Source organism: Mesoplodon mirus, assembly GCF_964341445.2.
Source record: "Mesoplodon mirus genome assembly, chromosome: 5".
NCBI classification, from domain to species: domain Eukaryota; kingdom Metazoa; phylum Chordata; class Mammalia; order Artiodactyla; family Ziphiidae; genus Mesoplodon; species Mesoplodon mirus.
Genome location: NC_138980.1, coordinates 120,667,293 through 120,690,832, shown reverse-complemented (window position 1 = coordinate 120,690,832; position 23,540 = coordinate 120,667,293). Strand labels below are relative to the sequence as shown.

The following is a 23,540-nucleotide window of genomic DNA, read 5'->3' as shown; positions in this document are numbered from 1 at the left end:
GGAGGTGGGAGATGGTTTTAGGTCCTCCAAGTGGGAAACTGGGGTTCAAGCACTATGTGCGTATAGCAGATGTAGTCTTGAACCTTTAGAAAGACCTAATACCCCTGAAGAAAGCCAGAAGCCTTAGAAAGCTACCCTACTTATTACAAGGAGATGAGAAAACTTTCTTAGCCCCCCAAAATCGACAGGAAGCTTGATGTCAACTTTGGGACATGGTTGACAGAAATGACAGTTGCCCACAACAAATCAAAGCTCCAAGCTTGTAAGACGTATAGTCATGAGCTCCGAACCTGTGTTACACATAGAATGCAGAAACAGAAGCCCCCAAATTGACATAAAAACCAGCCCTAGAGCAGTAAAATCCCCAGAACCCTGGCTAATATCACTTTGTGAAGAGACTCCAAAACTCAGGGCAAGTGGGACACCCTCAAGCAAAAGCAGGGCCACTAAGGATATACTCTGATCACCAGCCTACCTGAAATTGCATGTCCTCGCTTCACACAAGATGTCAAAACAAAGCAAAATGTATTTGTCTTTCTACTTAAACAGTGTCCCTTTAAACGTCTCTGCACTAGGTCTGCACTGACATTGATGAGTGTCGCAGTGGAGCGTGTGTTCTCAATTCTATCTGTGTTAACACTTTGGTGAGTATGTTTCATGGCTCTTGTTGTGGAAGACCAGTTATTAAAACAAGTATGTGTACATAAATCATAACCCCAAAACACATGGAGCACATATGGGCATAATATATTTGATTTGCAAGTGAGGATAAAAGTTTGTGCTGAAAAACAGTTTTTAATATAAGAGTAATTTATAAGTAATTTTCTATATAAGAATGATTTTATATGGGAATTCCCTTGTGGTCCAGTGGTTAGGACTCTGCGCTGTCACTAATGAGGGCTCGGGTTCAATCCCTGGTCGGGGAACTAAGATCCCGCAAGCTGTGTGGCGTGGCCAAAAAAAAAAAAATAATAATAATTTTATAAGTGCCAAATTTGTTCTTTATCTTCTCTCAAAGTTGCAGTGTTGGGGTTTCGGGGTTTTGGGTTTTTTTGGGTTTTTTTATACAGCAGGTTCTTATGAGTCATCACTTTTATACACATCAGTGTATACATGTCAATACCAATCTCCCAATTCATCACACCACCACACCCACCCCCCGCGGCTTTCCCCCTTTGGTGTCCATACGTTTCTTCTCTACATCTGTGTCTCTATTTCTGCCCTGCAAACCAGTTCACCTGTACCATTTTTCTAGGTTCCACATACATGCGTTAATATACGATATTTGTTTTCCTCTTTCTGACTTACTTCACTCTGTATGATACTCTCTGGGTCCATCCAAGTCTCTACAAATGACCCAATTTCGTTCCTTTTTATGGCTGAGCAATATTCCATTGTATGTATGTGCCACATCTTCTTTATCCATTCGTCTGTCGACGGGCATTTAGGTTGTTTCCATGACCTGGCTGTTGTAAACAGTGCTGCTATGAACATTGGGGTGCATGTGTGTTTTGCAATTATGGTTTTCTCTGGGTATATGCCCAGTAGTGGGATTGCTGGGTCATATGGTAATTCTATTTTTAGTTTTTTAAGGACCCTCCATACTGTTGTTCATAGTGGCTGTATCAATTTACATTCCCACCAACAGTGCAGAAGGGTTCCCTTTTCTCCACACCCTCTCCAGCATTTGTTGTTTGTAGATTTTCTGATGATGCCTATTCTAACTGGTGTGAGGTGATACCTCATTGTAGTTTTGATTTGCATTTCTCTAAAGATTAGTGATGGTGAGCAGCTTTTCATGTGCTTCTTGGCCATCTGTATATCTTCTTTGGAGAAATGTCTATTTAGGTCTTCTTTCCATTTTTGGATTGGGTTGTTTGTTTTTTTAGTATTGAGCTGCATGAGCTCTTTATATATTTTGGAGATTAATCCTTTGTCCGTTGATTTGTTTGCAAATATTTTCTCCCATTCTGAGGGTTGTCTTTTCGTGTTGTTTATGGTTTCCTTTGCTGTGCAAAAGCTTTGAAGTTTCATTAGTTCCCATTTGTTTATTTTTGTTTTTATTTCCATTCCTCTAGGAGGTGGATCAAAAAAGATCTTGCTGTGATTTATGTCAAAGAGTGTTCTTCCTATGTTTTCCTCTAAGTGTTTTATAGTGTCCAGTCTTACATTTAGATCTCTAATCCATTTTGAGTTTATTTTTGTGTATGGTGTTGGGGAGTGTTCTAATTTCATTCTTTTACATGTAGCTGTCCAGTTTTCCCAGCACCACTTACTGAAGAGACTCTTTTCTCCATTGTATATCCTTGCCTCCTTTGTCATAGATTAGTTGACCATAGGTGCATCGCTTTATCTCTGGGCTTTCTATCTTGTTCCATTGATCTATGTTTCTGTAGTGTGCCAGTACCATATTGTCTTGATTACTGTAGCTTTATATTATACTCTGAAGTCAGGGAGTCTGATTCCTCCAGCTCCATTTTTTTCCCCCAAGACTGCTTTGGCTATTCGGGGTCTTTTGTGTCTCCATACAGATTTTAAGATTTTTTGTTCTAGTTCTGTAAAAAAGGCCATTGGTAATTTGATAGGAATTGCATTGAATCTGTAGATTGCTTTGGGTAGTATAGTCATTTTCACAATATTGATTCTTCCAATCCAAGATCATGGAATATCTCTCCATCTGTTGGTATCATCTTTAATTTCTTTCATCAGTGTCTTATAGTTTTCTGCATACAGGTCTTTTGTCTCCCTAGGTAGGTTTATTCCTAGGTATTTTATTCTTTTTGTTGCAGTGGTAAATGTGAGTGTTTCCTTAATTTCTCTTTCAGATTTTTCATCATTAGTGTATAGCAATGCAAGAGATTTCTGTGCATTAATTTTGTATCCTGCAACTTTACCAAATTCATTGATTAGCTCTAGTAGTTTTCTGGTGGCATTTTTAGGATTCTCTATGTATAGTATCATGTCATCTGCAAACAGTGACAGTTTTACTTCTTTTCCAATTTGTATTCCTTTTATTTCTTTTTCTTCTCTGATTGCTGTGGCTAGGACTTCCAAAGCTATGTTGAATAATAGTGGCAAGAGTGGATATCCTTGTCTTTTTCCTGATCTTAGAGGAAATGATTTCAGTTTTTCACCATTGAGAACGATTTTTGCTGTGGGTTTGTCATATATGGCCTTTATTATGTTGAGGTAGGTTCCCTCTATGCCCACTTTATGGAGAGTTTTTACCATAAATGGGTGTTGAATTTTGTCATAAGCTTTTTCTGCATCAATTGAGATGATCATATGGTTTTTATTCTTCAATTTGTTAATATGGTGTATCACATTGATTGATTTGCATATATTGAAGAATCCTTGCATCCCTGGGATAAATCCCACTTGGTCATGTTGTATGATTCTTTTAATGTGTTGTTGGATTCTGTTTGCTAGTATTTTGTTGAGGATTTTTGCATCTGTATTCATCAGTGATATTGGTCTGTAATTTTCTTTTTTTGTAGTATCTTTGTCTGGTTTTGGTATGTCTGGTTTTGTGTGATGGTGGCCTCATAGAATGAGTTTGGGAGTGTTCCTTCCTCTGCAATGATTTGGAAGAGTTTGAGAAGGATGGGTGTTAGCTCTTCTCTAAATGTTTGATGGAATTCACCTGTGAAGCCATCTGGTCCTGGACTTTTGTTTGTTGGAAGATTTTTAATCACAGTTTCAATTTCACTCCTTGTGATTCGTCTGTTCATATTTTCTATTTCTTCCTGGTTCAGTCTTGGAAGGTTATACCTTTCTACGAATGTGTCCATTTCTTCCAAGTTGTCCATTTTATTGGCATACAGTTGCTTGTAGTGGTCTCTTAGGATGCTTTGTGTTTCTGCAGCATTTGTTGTAACTTCTGCTTTTTCATTTCTAATTTTATTGATTTGAGTCCTCTCCCTCTTTTTCTTGATGAGTCTGGCTAATGGTTTATCAATTTTGTTGATCTTCTCAAAGAACCAGCTTTTAGTTTTATTGATCTTTGCTATTGTTTTCTTAGTTTCTATTTAATTTATTTCTGCTCTGATCTTTATGATTTCTTTCCTTCTGCTAACTTTGGGTTTTGTTTGTTCTTCTTTCTCTAGTTCCTTTATGTGTAAGGTTAGATTGTTTATTTGAGATTTTTCTTGTGTCTTGAGGTAGGCTTGTATAGCTGTAAACTTCTGTCTTAGAACTGCTTTTGCTGAATCCCATAGGTTTTGGATCGTCATGTTTTCATAGGTATTTTTTGATTTCCTCTTGGTTATTTAGTAACGTATTGTTTAGCCTCCATGTGTTTGTGTTTTTTATGGTTTTTTCCCCCCGTAATTGATTTCTAATCTCATAACGTTGTGGTTATAAAAGATGCTTGATATGATTTCAATTTTCTTAAATTTACTGAGGCTTGATTTGTGACCCAAGATGTGATCTATCCTGGAGGATGTTCCGTGCGCACTTGAGAAGAAAGTGTAATATGCTGTTTTTGGATGGAATGTCCTATAAATATCAGTTAAATCTATCTGGTCTATTGTGTCATTTAAAGCTTGTGTTTCCTTATTAATTTTCTGTTTGGATGATCTGTCCATTGGTGTAATGAGGTGTTAAAGTCCCCCACTATTATTGTGTGACTGTTGATTTCCTCTTTTATAGCTGTTAGCAGTTGCCTTATGTATTGAGGTGCTCCTATGTTGGGTGCATATATATTTATAATTGTTATATCTTCTTCTTGGATTGATCCCCTGATCATTATGTAGTGTCCTTCCTTGTCTCTTGTAACATTGCTTATTTTAAAGTCTATTTTATTTGATATGAGTATTGCTACTCCAGCTGTCTTTTGATTTCCATTTGTATGGAATATCTTTTTCCATGCCCTCACTTTCAGTCTGAATGTGTCCCTAGGTCTGAAGTGGGTCTCTTGTAGACAGCATATAGATGGGTCTTGTTTTTGTATCCATTCAGCAAACCTGTGTCTTTTGGTTGGAGCATTTAATCCATTCACGTTTAGGGTAATTATCGATATATATGTTCCTATGACCATTTTCTTAATTGGTTTGGGTTTGTTTTTGTAGGTCCTTTTCTTCTCTTGTGTTTCCCACTTAGAGAAGTTCCTTTAGAATTTGTTGTAGAGCTGGTTTGGTGGTGCTGAATTCTCTTAGCTTTTGCTTGTCTGTAAAGCTTTTGATTTCTCCATCAAATCTGAATGACATCCTTGCCAGGTACAGTAATCTTGGTTGTAGGTTCTTCCCTTTCATCACTTTAAGTATATCATGCCACTCCCTTCTGGCTTGTAGAGTTTCTGCTGAGCAATCAGCTGTTAACCTTATGGGAGTTCCCTTGTGTGTTATTTGTTGTTTTTCTCTTGTTGCTTTTAATAATTTTTCTTTGTCTTTAATTTTTGCCAATTTGATTACTGTGTGTCTCGGTGTGTTTCTCCTTGGGTTTATCCTGTATTGGACTCCCTGTGCTTCCTGGACTTGGGTGGCTATTTCCTTTCCCATGTTAGGGAAGTTTTCGACTATAATCTTTTCAAATATTTTCTCTGGTCCTTTCTCTCTTCTCCTTCTGGGACCCCTATAATGTGAATGTTGTTGCATTTAATGTTGTCCCAGAGTTCTCTTAGGCTGTCTTCATTTCTTTTCATTCTTTTTTCTTTATTCTGTTCCACAGCAGTGAATTCCACCATTCTGTCTTCCAGGTCACTTATCCGTTCTTCTGCCTCAGTTATTCTGCTATTGATTCCTTCTAGTGTAGTTTTCATTTCAGTTATTGTATTGTTCATCTCTGTTTGTTTGTTCTTTAATTCTTGTAGGTCTTTGTTAAACATTTCTTGCATCTTCTTGATCTTTGCCTCCATTCTTTTTCCGAGGTCCTGGATCATCTTCACTATCATTATTCTGAATTCTTTTTCTGGAAGGTTGCCTATCTCCACTTCATTTAGTTGTTTTTCTGGGGTTTTATCTTGTTCCTTCATCTGGTACATAGCCCTCTGCCTTTTCATCTTGTCTATCTTTCTGTGAATGTGGTTTTTGTTCCACAAGCTGCAGGATTGTAGTTCTTGCTTGTGCTCTCTGCCCTCTGGTGGATGAGGCTATCTAAGAGGCTTATGCAAGTTTCCTGATCAGTGTTGGGCTTTTGAATGAATGTTTATTGAATAAAATATTATCATTCTAGTATTTTTTAAATAGGAAGAGCTTTTTAGTTTGTATTAATAGTTCAGTATTCCAAAATATGCATTTTACTCATGACAACACAATTCCCGAATGGTATTCATTATTTTCATAGAACTTCTCAAAAGTCATTTGTATTAAATTAAAATGCCTAACACTTAGTGGGTTGAAATTTTAACTAATCAGATTTGGCTCTTATTCCTGAAAGTTCCTGTTGACTCTTTCCAAGATGATAGGTGTAGCACAGTAGACTGTCAATGAAGGAGCTATTGGCTCCAGGTATGACTGCTTCTCACTTACTGTATGTTCCTGGGAAAGGTTTTTAATCTCCAGGTTCCTAGTTTCCTTATATGTCAAAGCAGTTTATAAATATCAAGTCACTTATTTTAATCCTCACAACAAACCTGTCAATAGGCACTTTTTTTTTTTTTCCTGTGCGGTACGCGGGCCTCTCACTGCTGTGGCCTCTCCCATTGCGGAGCACAGGCTCTGGACACACAGGCTCAGTGGCCATGGCTCACAGGCCCAGCCACTCTGCGGCATGTGGGATCTTCCCAGACCGGGGCATGAACCCATGTCCCCTGCATCGGCAGGCGGACTCTCAACCACTGCGCCACCAGGGAAGCCCTATAGGCACTATTATTATCCCCATTTTACAGTTGAAGAAACTGAGGCACAGGAAAGTTAAATAATTAGGCGAAGGCCACACATCTCATAAGCATCCAGTCTGGCTGCAGAGCCCTGTTCTTATTATCCACAATGGTGCCTGGGAATATACTGGGACTTATTGCTTCTTAGCTTTTTACCAAGACAAAGCTAGTCTGCAGATATGGATTTGGGAGACAGTGACATGAAGGTAATAACTAAAGCTACTCAGGGAGAGGAAAAGTAGACAGTGGAACTGTCTACAAAATAGAACTCTAGAAAACCTCAAAAATGAAGAAGTAGGCAAAGGAAAAAGAGCAGAGAAGCAAAGAAAAGGAAAGAACTGACCAAAGGGAGTCTTCCAATGAGGCTGACAGATCAAGAAAGATCATTGGAGAGAATTCCCTGGCAGTCCAGTGGTTAGGATTCTCCCAGGGCCTGGGTTCAATCCCTTGTTGGGGAACTAAGATCCCATAAGCCCTGCAGTGTGGGAAAAATAAAATAATAATACTTGGAAAGCATCTTTTCGATTCAGTGATTCAGGGGTTGTGAGTGATCAAAATCATTGAATTGTATAGTTTACGTGGGTGTCTTTCATAATATGTAAAGTCTATCTCGGTGAAAAAAAGAAGTCAGGCTTGCTCTGGAAGTGCCATCGCAATGGAGCTGACAGCTCACTTGCCAGGTTTCTTCCACAGCACCCCACCTCATCAAGAATTCTCAGTGCAAGGCCAACGACATTTCTCTGTTCCTTTGTCACTTGATTGTTAAAAAAAAAAAAAAGCCAAATGAACATTAAAAAATTTTTTCTCATTTGCTTGTTAACCAAACCGTGTTCTTTGTCCCCAGAGTAAATTTTCTCGCTCCACCTCCCAGGACTTCACTGGAGTTTTCAGCCCTTTCCTCTTTGCCCTCCACAGTGGAGCCGGCAAATCAAAGTGGCTCACTGGCCAGCCTTCTCCCTTCGATTGTGTTCCTTCATGCCTCCGTGGCCTGCTGTGGCTTCCAGTCTGGTAGTGTCTCCCCCAGTACTCACGCAGTGTTATAAGACATCCACATAAGCAGAGGCAGGCACGGGGCTCACTTCATCCTGGCATCATCGAGCACATGTGAAAATAGACACAAGCGCCGTACCTTTGCTCACAGGTCTGAGGCCCTGGCTCACCGTCTTGCTCTGGCCCCTACAGGGGTCTTATCGCTGTGGGCCTTGTAAACCAGGGTACGTTGGTGATCAGACGAGGGGATGCAAAATGGAAAGGAGCTGCAGGAATCCAGAACTGAACCCTTGCAGCGTGAACGCACAGTGCATTGAAGAGAGGCTGGGGGATGTGACGTGCGTGGTAAGTTGTTTGCTACTTGCTTTATCATTTTCCCCCTTCCATTTGAAACACTACACCTCTCCGGTTTCTACTTGCTTCAGGGTAAAAGTACTCAAGAATGAAAGCAATTCCATCAAAGTAAACAAAGGATGTAGTAATAACAGAGTCAGCTGAGTTTGTGGGGAGCAATCTGAAGTCCACCTAACCATCAGCCACCCTCTTTCTCTCCCTCTTGGCCGTGGGTCGGCACCATCCCCTTGGGCACCTCGGTGGTGGAGCCCCAGCTCCCAGCCACCCCCTCTGGAAGGCCCAAGAAGTGAGCAGCCGGAGAGGAAGGAGCCTCCTTCCCTCCCTTCCGACTGCTGCCCTGGCTGCTTGTTTATATGAGCGCACTGCTGCCTTTCCTTACTGTCCTCACCCTGAGGACGTCCAGTTTCAAAATCTGGCCTCATACTCCAGGAGGTGAGCCACAGTGGAAGGGTGGTGGGCTGCTCTTATAAACCCTGGGAGAAAAACCTCCCATCTTCCGCAGCACCCTCTGTTCTCTGTGTCCACCTCGGCCGGGTCCAGGAGTAGCTCAGTGGGTGCTCACTCTCCTTCCCATGCGGTTCCCCACCAGGAAGCCGGCCTGGAGAGGAGGAGGTGGGTAGAGGGCAGGGCAGTTGCAGCCTTGCAAGGGTCTCCCACCAGGCAGGTGTGTAGTGGGCCCTTGGCAAGGAATGAGGTTCATGCCTGCCATCCATCCTGCCCTGGAGTCCTGGGGGATTCTAGGTGCTGCTCAGTCAGCCGTCTTCAGCTGCTCACTTCCCTCTTCCTCCCCAGGGAGCCAGGCCCTTTAGAGTTGGGGTTCATAGGTTCATGGCGATCACCCTGAGGGGCAGGATGGATCCTGGGAGACTTTTTCTCTCTTCTTTATACCTCAAACTCAGACTCCCTTACCTTCATGTTCTCAGAATTTTCTACAATGGGCATATCACTTTCAAATAGGAAAAATGAGAAGAATCAAAACTAAGAGAAATAACTGTGATGACACCAGCTCTCTCCAGCAGCACAGATAATTTGTAACAAGATACTGATGAAGGAACGGGCTGGGTTCAAGGGGGAGAAAAAAATCAACAGTTCCTCTAATTCCTGTTGATGGGGCATGTTTATTCCCATTGAGAGGCAAGCGTATATCTTTGTTTAAATCCTCATTTTCTGTGAACAAATTAATGAGTCCCCTGGGATGGTGGGTGATGAGGCTCTTCATGTGTTTTTTTTTTCTTAATGTGTTTTTGAATTTGTAATAAGGCACAATGACAGATGGCAGAGGATTAATACACTTGGTGTGACTAAAATAAGTTAATCTGCCAGAAAATGGCTCATTAAAACATACTTGTTCCTAGAGGAAATCTTTTCTTCATTAAAATGAGTCAAGGACCATAGCCCATGGCTGAGCTTTCCAGGCCTTCTGAAGGCCCTGCTGAAGCAGTTGAACAGAAATAGGTGTAGTTACTGGGAGGGGTGTCTTTGGATCCTGCCTTCTACATCTCTGGTTGCAGAAGTGGGGTGTACATGATTGAGAACAGACAGGCTGCAGCTTAGGAAGTCACTGGTCTTATGTCACCTTATTTTGATTCATGAGGGCAGGAAATTTAACATTTACTCATGTGAAGTTTCTCTTTCCTTGGCCCTGTTCCCCCGACTCTTACCTGCCCCTGCCTTGCTGGTTCCCTGTCATTTCCCACGCCCCCTTGTCTCCCGTCCCTTCTGCAGTTCTGCCTGCCCCTCCTCGGGCACCTATCCTGCTCCTGAGCTGAGCTCCCAGGTACCACCTCATACCCAGGACACCGCTTATGGAAGGATTTCCTTTCTCTTGGGTTTATCATTCATCCTTTAGCCAGGCCAACTACATGGAATATCAGAGGGAGAACTCAAAGTGCCTGTTAACCAAATACATGTGGCAGAAAACATTGAACTGGGACAGTCTTGAGTTCAAGTCCCAGCTCTGAGACCTTGGGCAAGGGACTTAGCCACTCTGAGCTGAGTCCACTCTTTTGTAAAATGGGACTTTTTTGTAAAAGTCCACTCTTTTTGTAAAAGGTGATGACCTGGCAGCATCGCTGTAAGGACTGGAGAAAATGCCCATAGAGTCTGGTATAGAGTGACTGTTATTTTAATGCCTCTTCTGTTGACAATGAAGGCTTGCTCTCAGCAGCTGGTGGTGGCACGGAACTTGGGTAGACTTTTCCAGAAACGTAGAGAACATGCAGACAGCCCTACACCTGTGGGAATCTTCACCTATTAAAAGATATGAGTAGAGGTAAAGCACTTTGGAAGGTTCCTGCTGTGGTGGAAATTGATCTAGAAGACCATTAGATTCAGAGATACGACTGTGGCTCCAGAATGCTAAGGAAGGTGCCACAGCAGCCGCTCCACCCTTGTGTGCATTCATTTCCACTGGGAGAAGAAATTGGATTATCATATGGAGAACATTTTGACAATAATTCAAAAGTACAAATACAAGTACCCTTTGAACCAAGAATTTCATACTAAGAAGCCAGTACATGTGCAGAATGATAAATGTCCTCGAATTCTTTGTGGCAGCGTTGTTTGCAACAGAAAAAAGGTTTTAACGACTTGACACTGACCAGTAGGGGACTGGTTGAATTAATTGAGGTGCATGCATTCCACTTTATGTATGATATATCTGTGCCCATTAAAAAGGAAGACACAAATCTACATGTGGTAATATGAAAAGAGTTCTAAGATATAATGTTAATTTTTTAAAAATCAAGGTACAGAGCAGTGTTTATATGTGTGCCACCAATTGTGCTGAAGGACAAAAAGAGAAAAAGAATGTATGTGTGTTTGCTGGTCTCTGCCCAGCATGTCTCTGAAAGTATTCATGAGAGCAGATTGCCTTGGTTCCTGAGCCAGGGTGCAAGAGCAGGAAGGAGTTAGGAGTTTTCACTCTCCCTTTGTACTTTTTGAATTTTGAACCATTAGACTATTCAAAACACAGTTTAATAGTTTGAAAATCCTGCGAACAAAGCTTTCTGGCCCTCCCTCTGGGGATGCACACACAGGAGCAGAGGCCCCTGTCAGGCCCTGGCCTCCCACCAGGCTCAGCTCCTGGGCTCCTGACGGGTTTTCCTTTCACAGTGTGGGGTTGGCTGGGCTGGTGACGGCTACATCTGCGGAAAGGACGTGGACATTGACAGCTACCCTGACGAAGAATTGCTGTGCTCTGCCAGGAACTGCAGAAAGGTAAGGGGGACGAGCAGGGGAAAAACACACACGCACACGCATGCACACTCACTCTGTGGCTTTCCAAAGCCACATCTTATATGGGGCAGAGGTTCTTTGGGTTCCATTTAAAATTGTATTTTTGAAGTAGCTGCATCGCAAATGTAGCAAAACAGCCATCAACAATAAAGCCAGAGAGGTAGGGACTTCCCTGGTGGCACAGTGGTTAAGAATCCGCCTGCCAATGCAGGAGACACAGGTTCGAGCCCTGGTCCGGGAAGATCCCACATGCCGCAGAGCAACTAAGCCCGTGCGCCACAACTACTGAGCCTGCACTCTAGAGCCCACGAGCCACAACTGCTGAGCCCACGTGCCACAACTACTGAAGCCCGTGTGCCTAGAGCCCTACTCTGCAACAAAAAGTAGCCCCTGCTCACCGCAACTAGAGAAAGCGTGCAGCAATGAAGACCCAACGCAGCCAAAAATAAATAAATATATTTTAAAAAGCCAGACAGGTACAAGCAGAAATAGTTTTTGACTTAAGACAGATGGAGATGGGGATGGGGGAAATGGGGAGAAGTTGATGAAAGGGTGCAAACTTTCTGCCATGAGATGAATAAGATCTGAGGATCTAATGTATAACATGGTGACTATAGTTGATAACACTGTACTGTACTGTATAGTTGAAATTTGCTAAGAGAGTAGAACTTAAATGTTCTCAGCAAAAAAAAAAAAAAAATGGGGAGATAAACATGTGAGGTGATGCATATGTTAATTAACTCAATGGGGGAATCCCTTCACAATATCAATGTATATCAAATCATCACATTATACACTTTAAATGTCTTGCAATTTTATTTGTCAGTTATACCTCAATAAAGCTGAAAAGATACAAATGTAGATGTGTCTCTGAGCTGTGTTTCTCCAACTTAGGACAACTGCAAGTATGTGCCAAACTCCGGCCAAGAGGATGCAGACGGAGATGGCCTTGGAGATGCTTGTGATGAGGATGCTGATGGAGATGGGATCCTGAATGAGCAGGTAGGTACCTGCTTTGCTGGGAGGGCCTATGAATTGCCATGTACCAGGGATGGTGGAAGAAAGGCCGTGAAGTCAACTATTTATATTAATCATCCCAATTGTCTGTTTCCATGCCTGCGTTCCCATAGCACTGCAATTTTTTATTCTAAGATTCTGAAATGTTTATAAAACTGATGAACTTGGGCCTCCTGAGTTGCGACATCTCATGCCAGTCGGGGGAAGGTTGGCTGGCATCCACCGCAGGACCAGGCACACAGTGGGGATTCAGTAAAGGTCAGAGTTAATGTTGGTCTTTTGATCCTTTAGGATAACTGTGTCCTGATTCACAATGTGGACCAGAGGAACGGTGACAAAGATATCTTTGGGGATGCCTGTGATAACTGCCGGAATGTCCTAAATAATGACCAGAAGGACACTGACGGGGATGGAAAGGGAGATGCCTGTGATGACGACATGGATGGAGACGGTGGGTGTGTCTTGCTTAGTCTTTTACTTGGGACTCATTTGTCCTTTTTCCCCTTGTTCTCTCTTAGGAGCAGGAATAGAATGACTGACTCTGAGGGCCTTCCCGCTCCAGGGGGTTCCACATGGCCTGTGCCTGGCAGCCCCAAGGCCCACTTGTTTCTGTGGAAGAAGAACCCTGGTGTTCTGGGAACTCTACATCATTGCCAGAAACTGTGTAGTGATCCGTTCGAGCAGTGTCTTGTCAGGGATGTGACTTTGTAGGGCATCTGTCTTCCCAGACTGCAGCTTTCCTCCCTCCCCACCATCCTCTTCATGCATAAGGGTCCTGGAAGTGGAGGACTGAGGTAGAGGGGCTGAGCAGAGTCATGGGCTGCAGCCCTGGGTCAGGCTCCTCCTGCAGAGAATCGGGCATTTCCCAGGAGCCTGGGAAGAGCTGTCAGGCAGGGCGGCTGCATCACTCAGCTCCAGGGTCCACTGAAGGGGCCTCGTATTGTGGTCTGTGTGAATAGCACCTCTGGAGCACAACTCTGGAGCCTCACAGGCAGTGAGGAAGGACATTCGTTCCTGTATAGCTTCCGTAACATATAGATGACTATCATCAAAGTATAGGCTGGATCCGATAGTTTCTGAAAAACACATCACAACACAGGACCTTGAAGGAATTTCCTTTTAGAAATACACTACACCCACCACTAACCAACACACACCCCACACTCCAGACTATTCACATGTCTCTAAAACACGACCCCACCTTCTGTAAGCCTGACTGATGGTAAACCAGCTCAGCGAAACAAACAAAAAACGCCCCGAGTTGTAGCATTTGCCAGTTTCCATTATGTAAATACCACTCCCACCATCACTGGTTCCAGGGTACCAAGAGGAGATGACATGACTGAACGGGAAGCTGGGGAGAAATGGGTATGACTGGCCTGACTCCAGCACACCACTGCCTGAGCCCCGGGACCCTTGTCTTAGCTCACACACCCGTGAGGTTCTCCCTCTCCAGGGTCGGCCCACCTAGCCCTCATGACCCCCTCATCTGGTTGCAGTGATAGCCCTTGATATCTTCAACAAATTCTAACTCAGTGGATAAATGCCTCAGGTCACTCTTCTTTTTTAAGTCTCCCAGAATCCATCCTTTGACATGACCTCCAGGTAACTGCTGGAAAAGGTATGGCTTTCTGAGGATGGCCCAGGCAGACATAGCCTACTGTGTGCCATGTGCTGGCCTGATCTCTACAGCACCTGGAAGTCTGTGCTCCAGACCTTTCTGTGATGTTCACCTGACTCAGGGAAGCATTCCTTTCTCATAGGCATAAAAAACATCCTGGACAACTGCCAGAAAGTCCCCAACCGTGATCAACAGGACAAAGATGGTGATGGCGTGGGGGATGCCTGTGACAGCTGTCCTGATGTCAGCAACCCTAACCAGGTTAGTAGGATCCAGGGGAACCCAAACTCTAGGCTGAACTGCCCAATGCAGAGACCCGTGTAAGACACATGTCTGGAAGAACCCAGCCGAGCCCGCCAGCCCAGTTCTTTGCTGTTGCCTTATACCTAACAGCAGAGGTGGTGAAATTGTGTACTTAAGCCTGGACGTGATGGGAAGAACATTACAGGAGGTCTGAGGCCTTCTGGACTAATCTCACAGGCTGTGAAGTCCCTGGGAGGTTAGGAATAGGAGTTTTGGGGGTTTCTTAAAATTTATTTGGCTGCGCTGGGTCTTAGTTGCAGCACGTGGGCTCTTCATTGCTGTGTGCAGGATCTTTAGTTGCGGCATGCAGGATCTAGTTCCCTGACCAGGGATCGAACCCAGGCTCCCTGCATTGGGAGCACAGAGTCTTAACTGCTGGACCACCGGGGAAGTCCCAGTAATAGTTTAATGATGCCCAAAACAAGTTGTTTTTTTGCTGAAAGGAAAATGCAATGTGGAAATTAACCATTGGGAGCCTCATGTCCCTTTCATCCCCAAATCCCAACAACAGCCTATGTATGGACATTTCAGATCGGGTTCAGTCAGCGACGTGCTGTTTCCCTTCTCTCTCCTCCTTCCTGTCTGGATAATTGGGTATGATGTGTCACTTATTTTTAAAGCCCTGAGAGAGGGGCGTCATTATTGCCCTCTGACTCACTCCCACTCTGGCTCAATTCCAAAATGCAGAAGCAAAGCAAAATCTGTTTGCCTTGTCCCCGTGCCTGTGGCTGGCTCCCTTCCGACCCATGCCAGAGTGCCACGTCTCCACCTGCCACCATGCTGCCCCAGCGCCCTTCTCCAATCAGCTCATCTGGTGTGTAGGCAGCCCATCCTTGGAGCTTGATATTTTGGAAGGCTTTTTTGAAAATTCAGCATTGTGCCTACACCAATATGGTGTTGTCCTTTTGCAGTTTGCACCACCCCAATTCCAGAGAAATAATTCCTGAGATCCAGTGATGATGGGCTGGGTCTGCCTTCTCCAGAACATTCTGTGCAGGCCCAGGGGTAAATAACACGTTTTGTTCTCTTTGCAGTCTGACGTGGATAACGATCTGGTTGGGGACTCCTGTGACACCAATCAGGACAGGTATGGCATGTTTCCCAGCTGCACAGGGCTGATGAAAATTCCAGAGAAAGTTTTCTCTTTCAGAGCTCTCTGTTGATACCATGCTTTGGGATCTCTCTGGGCAGATTGAGTTGCTGGAGGGACAATAGCCCTGTCTTTGGTCAGGGTCACTGCACCTCCATGAATGGGGGAGTTGACGGTACCAGGCGGGGCCACTAGGCACTCAAGCAACTGAGACTCTGTCACAGGAGAGGCGGTGTAGCATCATGCTTTAGGGATGGGCTCTGGAGCGACACAGCTAGATATAAATCCCAGCTCCTCCACTTACACATTAGCTTACCTTAGGCAAGTTACCTCATCTCTCTGTGCCTCCATTTTCTCATCTGTAAAATGGGGATGGAAATGGAATGTAGCTCTTAAGACTATTGTGAAAGTTGAGTTAATTTACGGAAAGTACATATTACAGTTTCTGTTGCATAGATGTTAGCTCTTTTGCTGTTATATTCTTTCAGCTCAGGAAAGCTTCACCATCATCCCAAAATAGAGAGCTGTCAGTGTGCTGAGGGAATCACTGTTATTTCATTGTCCTTGGAATTTTTTCTTTCAGTTTTCTTTATTTGGGTGGAGTTGTTCTATGCAAATGAATGTTGTCAGCCCTTCTAGCCCCACATGGATGGAGTCCTACGTTAAGACACGGGGCTGGATCAGCTGCTATAGGAACATCAAAAATGTAGGCATGGCCAGCTCTGCCCTAGAGGTACCTGTCGTCCAAGACTCTAAACCCTTTCGTCTCTGTAGGGAATCATAGGGGCAGCAGGACAGGGGTGAGAGAGGGAAAGGAGTCTAGAAGACAAAGCAGGAAGAAACATAGCTACCCTTCTCAACCTCTTCTCAGAGGCTGTCCTACAGGCAGCAGCTCCCAAGCCCAGCCTTGCTCAAGGACAGCTCCTATCAAGTCCTTGTGCTCTGTGTCCGTGATGCACAGTACATGCCAGCTAAGTGAACGTCAACAGACTTCTCAGTCTCTGAGGCTCAATTTCTTCATCTGCAAAGTAGAGAGAATTAAATGCCAAGTGATGGTAAAAATGAAAGATAATGTAGGTAAAGCCCCTACCTACAGTGCCGGCCCTCAGAGGACCTGCAGGAAACGGTAACTGAGGTATTAGTGTTATCACAGCATGAGGAGAGAGGCAAGTCGGTGACAGTTTGACATAGGATGTCTCTGTTTTTGAGGGGAAGATGCGACTGGTACCCTGACAGCTTCCCTCAATCATGTACATCAAGAATGTTCCCTGTTGCAGGTCATCCTGCGCTCTCAGTGCCATCTAAGTGATTTCTAAAATATCCTGTCCCACCAGCCTCTAGATTTGCTGCCTAAAATAAATAACTCATTCCACTACATTTTAATCCCCACAGACTTGAGGACAGAAACTGCTTGGTTTTGCATAAAAATGTTCAGGGCTGTATGGAATGGCTGCTAATGGAAATAGCTCAATCTTATGGTTTGGAAAGCAGCCCTGCCACATGCCCAGGAATTCCACTGTTGGAGTTCTGTCACCTGCTGCCTGTCGGGGTTGACCTCACTTTCTCTGGGACCCATCTGGGAAGCACTGGCCTGAAGGGCATGGACTGGCCCCTGGCTTCCCGTCCTTGTCCCATTGTGGACGGCGTGGGGCAGTTGCTGGTCCAGGACGGGCTGTGGGTGGTGCCCGTGAAAGGAGTATCTGCTCTAATCCAGAGTAGCCGTGGGAGGCCTCCATCAACTCAGGGAAGCCTGGGGACAGGGCAGACTCATCCTCAGGTGGCCGTTAGGCCTGGAAAGAAGGAATGTCAGGTGGGCAGAGAACGAGGGTTCCGAGAAGTGCGTTAGCCCAGGACCCGAGCCCAGCCTACATGCTCAGTTCTTGGGACAGGCGGCCCTGCTGTTCCTGCCCTTCTCCCTGTGCATTCACATCTGATGCTTCTCAGGCTTCCTGGCCAGGCATGGTGAAGAGTCATAGAGAAGGAAACACCATAGGGCTTCCCAAGAGCCAGACACTTAGAAGTGTTTTTCTTCTATTAAAACTTAACATGCAAAATTCTAATCCCTTAATCATTTAATCTTCCCAACAACCCTGTGAGGTAGGCTGTTATTATTCCCATGGTACAGGGGAGGATGCTGAGCCGTAGAGGGGTAAGTGTCACATCCGGGGCCCAGTGCTGGTGCACAGCTGAGCCAGGACTCACAGCGGGCAGTGAGTCCACCGCCCCTCACTTTGTTCCCCTCCCACTTTCTCTGTCGGGGGTCACAGTCGTGCCCAGGGACTGAAAGGAGCACCTGGTCACAAAAATCACAGAAGTTGGCCCTTATTTTGAATAGAAAATGATCTCCTTGTTTCAACAGGTTGGAGAAGTGGGAAATGGTCTCTGAGGCCCATAAGGCAGCCTCATCTAAAGACCTGTGGGGTTGATAAAAGACCAAGCCTGGTTAAGACCCCAAACCCAAACTCTCCCTCCTGAGAACTGGATTCTTTGTGTCCTCTGCTGAACTGGGACGCAAACCCTCTCTCCTTTCTCCCACAGTGATGGAGATGGGCACCAGGACAGTACAGACAACTGCCCCACTGTCATTAATAGTGCCCAGCTGGACACTGATAAGGATGGAATTGGTGACGAGTGTGATGATGATGATGACAATGATGGCATCCCAGACCTGGTGCCCCCTGGACCAGACAACTGCCGGCTGGTCCCCAACCCTGGCCAGGAGGACAGCAACAGTAAGTGGGCTCAGCCCAGGGCTCCCTTCAGCCGGGCACATGGTGGCCTACCTCTGCCAGGGCCCCAGCTTCTCTGAGCAGCCACAGCTCGTCTGGACAGTAGACATCTGCTAGACACCAGTCTCCACCTGTCAGAGAAGAGCTGCTTCTGCGCAGCCCTAGGATGAGACCATGCGGGGCAGGGAAGCAGCCACGTGCTCCCCATCGGGGCTTGGAGAGCTGCTCCACCATCTTGCTTGTGCCTTTCACCAGAGTCACAGAGCAGGAGCAGGATGGAGGGGAGGGCACCACAGCGCTGCCTGCAGGGGGCCAAGCTGTTAAGGAAAGGTATGCACAGAGCCAGAAATGAGACAGCACAGTGGTGAGGACAGTGGTGAGCATGGGGGTGCGTTGGTGAGGGCATGCCCAGCCCAGCATGCAAATTCAAATTTTAATACCATCTGCCAGCTGGACAAAAGACACTGGGCTATATTCAGCCTAAGGATCACTGTAAATTATTCTTAGATTTTGGTGACCATAATTTCCCTGCTTTTTATGCGTCATAGTCCAGAAAGTACTGTAGACATTTGCTTATGTAAGGTCAGGCTTAAGATCCACCAGTTGGGGCTTCCCTGGTGGCGCAGTGGTTGAGAGTCCGCCTGCCGATGCAGGGGACACGGGTTCGTGCCCCGGTCCGGGAAGATCCCACATGCTGTGGAGCGGCTGGGCCCGTGAGCCACGGCCGCTGAGCCTGCGCGTCCGGAGCCTGTGCTCCGCAACGGGAGAGGCCACAACAGTGAGAGGCCCGTGTACGGCAAAAAAAAAAAAAAAAGAAAAGATCCACTAGTTGTGAAGCCCTGTCCTAGAGGACAGCCAGGGTGTCCTGTCGGGTCAACTGTGAAGTGCACTTTAAGATTTTTTGTTTTTTGATGTGGACCATTTTTAAAGTCTTTATTGAATTTGTTACAATATTGCTTCTGTTTTATGTTTTGGTTTTTTGGCTGCGAGGCATGTGGGATCCTAGCTCCCCAACCAGGGATCGAACCCACACCCCCTGCCTTGGAAGGTGTAGTCTTAACCACTGGACCACCGGGGAAGTCCCTTGTCAGGTCATCCTTGGACAGTTGCCCTCCACTCTGTCCCTAGGAAATCCTTTTGATCACCTGCAGTGGGGTTCACTCACCTGCAGTGGGGTTCACCAACCCACCACGAGGACCCCGGGGCCGGCTCAGACACGGCTGATTCCAGGACTCCTCACTCCACGCGGAGCTGGGTCTTGGGCTGTCTCTGCTCCTTGCCCAGCCCCTCCCTGTCATGGAGGGGGTGGCTTGGGGGTAGTAGGCATTATTGAACTGCTCCCCTCCTCCTCCACCCCCGTAGGTGACGGCGTGGGGGACATCTGCGAGACAGACTTCGACCACGACCAGGTCATCGATCGGATCGACGTGTGCCCGGAGAATGCAGAGGTCACCCTGACCGACTTCAGGGCCTATCAGACGGTGGTCCTGGACCCTGAAGGGGACGCCCAGATTGATCCCAATTGGGTGGTCCTGAACCAGGTGAGGGTCATGCGGTTGGCACCGGCTCAGAGTTACCTCTCAACACAGGCCCTTCTGAGAGTAGTGGGTAAATGTTGAGGGTGCCGACCTCGAGCCAGGCACTGTTCCACGTCACGTTTGTTCCTCTCAACAACCCTGTGACAGAGCTCTTTCATTAGCCTCGTTTTACAGATGATGAGCTCAAGTGTTACAAAGCTTGAATGATTACTCATGGTAGCACTGCAGGTAAGCAGCTAAGATTGCTGGATTTGGGACCTAGGCAGTCTGACCCTAGAGCCATGCTCCTAATCTCTGCAGTAGATGCTCCGGTGTGTCCTCCTCCCTGTGGACCTAAAGAAGACAGGCACAGAGAGGCTTAGTAGGTTTTCCAGTGTCACCCAGGAGGTCACATTCATTAGAAGCATATGTTCTCTAATTAAGGGTTTATTGACTCAGCTTAAGTGACAGTTTTAGCAAAACTATTTCTACTTAGCTTTGAGGGGTTTTTGTTGTTTTTTTCTAAGGGTACGCTTTCTTTGAGCACATAACAAGGTAGAGCAGTTCCTCAGATAATGAAATCTTTACATGGAGGTCTGAGGTTCTGGGCTTCTCTGAGATTGTTCTACCCCCCTCTAAGGTTAATCTTAACACCTTCAACTCTCTCTGCAGGGCATGGAGATCGTGCAGACCATGAACAGTGATCCAGGCCTGGCAGTGGGTACGTCCAGGGCCTCATCACCACTGGTACAGAATTCTCTTTCCAGCTACTCGTGGGCTTGTCTGTTTTTCTCATCTATTTTGATCTTTACAGGGTACACGGCTTTTAATGGAGTGGACTTTGAAGGGACCTTCCACGTCAACACCCAGACGGACGATGACTATGCTGGCTTTATCTTTGGTTACCAAGACAGTTCCAGCTTCTATGTGGTCATGTGGAAGCAAACAGAGCAGACGTACTGGCAGGCCACCCCGTTCCGAGCTGTTGCAGAACCTGGCATTCAGCTCAAGGTACTCATCTCCCTTTCTTCTGGGCCCTTCACCCACCTTTTAAATTCTGTGTTCTCCCATATGGCATCTATTCATCTAAGGAATTGATGCATTCGTGCCAGCATTCAAGTTAGGGAACACTGGAGCCCATCCAGGGCCTTGCCTTCACTCCTGCATACAAGCTACATGCTTCCCTCTGGGTGACTGTTGGTGAGAATGTCAGCCCCAGTAGGGCCCAAGAGGTGGGGAGGATTTGGAGGTACATCTTCAGGCACACTCTTTTGGAAACTGGTATTGTGTTTCCTCAATGGGGCCAACTTTGTACAGGAGGGCTGGGAGGTTACCTCTGTCACTCCTGCTAGGAGGAAAGGCAGAATTCAGAGCCCTCATTGGCCAAATGTGGGGAGCAATGGATTTTCAGCAGGAAAAACATGGGCTGGGTTAGTGGAGTACTGGCCAGTGTGGATTACTGAAAGGCTGGGGCGGGGAGCATCACAGTAGAAATGGCACTTAAGTGTTTATGCTTTGTGTCCAGATCCAAAGCCACCAGATTGTAACGGTGAATTCCCACCCCGTCACCACCCCAGGGATGGAGGGTGCAGGAAGGGTGGTCTGTGCATTCTGTTCTAATACCTCTCTCGTGTCGTTGTCCAGGCCGTTAAGTCTAAGACGGGTCCGGGGGAGCATCTCCGCAACTCCCTGTGGCACACCGGGGATACCAGCGACCAGGTCAGGCTGCTGTGGAAGGACTCCAGGAATGTGGGCTGGAAGGACAAGGTGTCCTACCGCTGGTTCCTGCAGCACCGGCCCCAGGTGGGCTACATCAGGTAGGTGCAGCGCCCCCTCCTCCCCGTGCACTTGAAGTAAAGTGCATCCTCCTCCTGCATTGCGGAGCCTTCGCTTCCCTGAGCCGAGGGTCCCTGAGGACACGCTGGGACCTCAGGGTCCCAGCAACGAGGTGGGAGGACAACACCCAGCTCAGACTGACCGCCTGGATGGTAGGGCCAAACTGGGGGTACAAGGACCTTCTGTGGGGGAGGCCTTGGCACCGGAACGGTGATTCCCCTCTGCCACGCTGACCCGTGTGAGGTGAAACGTGCACTGACTCTCCCATCCGCATCCCCATGTGGTCCCTCTGGGCCCTGTATCATCACTTACCCACAAACAAACATTTCACGCTGCAGTGAGTCCTTCACGGTCTGATAAACTCCACGAGGGCAGCACCCATGTCACATTTTATCTTGGTCTCCCCCGTGCCTGACACAGTGACGACATGTCCCACCCTCGGCATGAACTGACCCTCATGTGAGCCGATGTAATCTGCCTTATTTCCCTGTAGGACTATTTAAAAAAAAAAACAACTGTTCTCAGAAGCTAGGATGCCTTAACACTACATCTTTGAAATTTAGTCAGTGTACTTTTCTCTCTCATTCCTCAAACTTACAGATCAACACCCATGTAGCACTTTTAGGAAGGGTGCTGATTGCTTTCTCCTGACTGGGGGCAAGGAAGCTGCTGAGTGGAAAAAAGCGAATCATGAGGGCTAATTCATATTTTGTCCTTCTTTGAGACATTACATCAAATGTAATCTGTCTCACAGTAAGATGATCATGTGCTCAGCCCTGTTAAGCTTAATGCCCCTTTTTTATGACGTATTTTGAAATGCCCCCTCTGTGTCCCAAAATGAAATCATAGAAAATATAACCTACCTGCACATATTATTTTAGAGAGTCAATCTGATCCCTAATAGAGAAATAATAATTTATAACAAAATCATGTAAATGCTTGGACACAACCACACCCAACACAAAATGAGACAGACACTGGCACCTGTGCCTAGAATCAGTGCAGAGGCGATGTCCTACTACAGATTGGTGTGTTGTGGACACAACAGTGGTATTGCCAGCGGTGATGTGACTTTCTAAAATGGTGAACAGAGAAGGACAGATATCGTATGACATCGCTTATATGTGGAACCTAAAAGGTACAAATGAACTGATTTACAAAACAGTAGAGTCACAGATGTAGAAAACAATCTTATGGTTACACGGGGCGGGGAAGGGATAAATTAGGAGGTTGGGATTAACATATACACACTACTGTATATAAAATGCATAACTAATAAGGACCCACTGTATAGCACAGGGAACTCAATATTCTGTAATGGCCCACGTGGGAATAGAATCTAAAAAAAGTGGATATATGTATATGTATAACTGATTCACTCTGCTGTACAGCAGAAAGTAACACAACATTGTAAATCAACTATACTCCAATAAAATAAGTAAATAGTGAACAGCTTAATTTTTAAACAAAACAAAGTACAGTTAACCTTTGAACAATTCAGGGGATCAGTTCCAGGACCCCGCCATGGATAAAGATCCGCAGGTGCTCAAGTCCCATAGTCGGCCTTCCGTATCAGCGGCTCAGTATCTGCAGAGTCAACCACCTGTAGATCACATAGTAAAGTAGTATTTGGGGAAAATCCACATGTAAGTGGACACATGCAGTTCAAGCCTATGTTGTTTCAGGGTCGACTGTACTCAGTTTCTCAATTTACCCTGGAAAATCAGTTAATACCAGTGCAAAAACTACTTGATGTTCACAAGTGAGAGAGAGTTAGGTTCTAAGCCCAGATAAACAGTCTCTTCACCTACCCAAGGGTCTGGAGGAGCACCCCAAAAGTGTCTGGATGCAGGACAAGTTTTGATTTTTCTCTCCAGGGCCTTGTAAGCTACCCAGCACCCCTGGCCTCTGTCACTAAATGCCACGGTGACAGCTCAAAATGCTCCCACAAATTTCTAAAACCCTGCTTAGGGAGTGCTGTCCCTCCCGAGGAGAATCATTGCTCTGGGATTCCACCAAATGTTACCAG

The 23,540-nt window shown here is 45.7% G+C and overlaps 1 protein-coding gene across 1 annotated transcript in view; it reads left to right on the top strand.

Moving 5' to 3' along the window:
• THBS4 (thrombospondin 4) overlaps window positions 1-23,540 on the top strand; it is a 52,004-nt gene that overhangs the window by 24,187 nt on the left and 4,277 nt on the right. Inside the window, exons 9-20 of the mRNA XM_082621261.1 lie at window positions 576-644; window positions 8,000-8,152; window positions 11,276-11,380; window positions 12,293-12,400; window positions 12,707-12,866; window positions 14,179-14,297; window positions 15,374-15,426; window positions 17,968-18,161; window positions 19,521-19,699; window positions 20,348-20,396; window positions 20,490-20,686; window positions 21,320-21,492. Coding sequence (XP_082477387.1) covers window positions 576-644; window positions 8,000-8,152; window positions 11,276-11,380; window positions 12,293-12,400; window positions 12,707-12,866; window positions 14,179-14,297; window positions 15,374-15,426; window positions 17,968-18,161; window positions 19,521-19,699; window positions 20,348-20,396; window positions 20,490-20,686; window positions 21,320-21,492 — 1,559 coding nt within the window. The remainder of the gene's footprint in view (window positions 1-575; window positions 645-7,999; window positions 8,153-11,275; window positions 11,381-12,292; window positions 12,401-12,706; window positions 12,867-14,178; window positions 14,298-15,373; window positions 15,427-17,967; window positions 18,162-19,520; window positions 19,700-20,347; window positions 20,397-20,489; window positions 20,687-21,319; window positions 21,493-23,540) is intronic.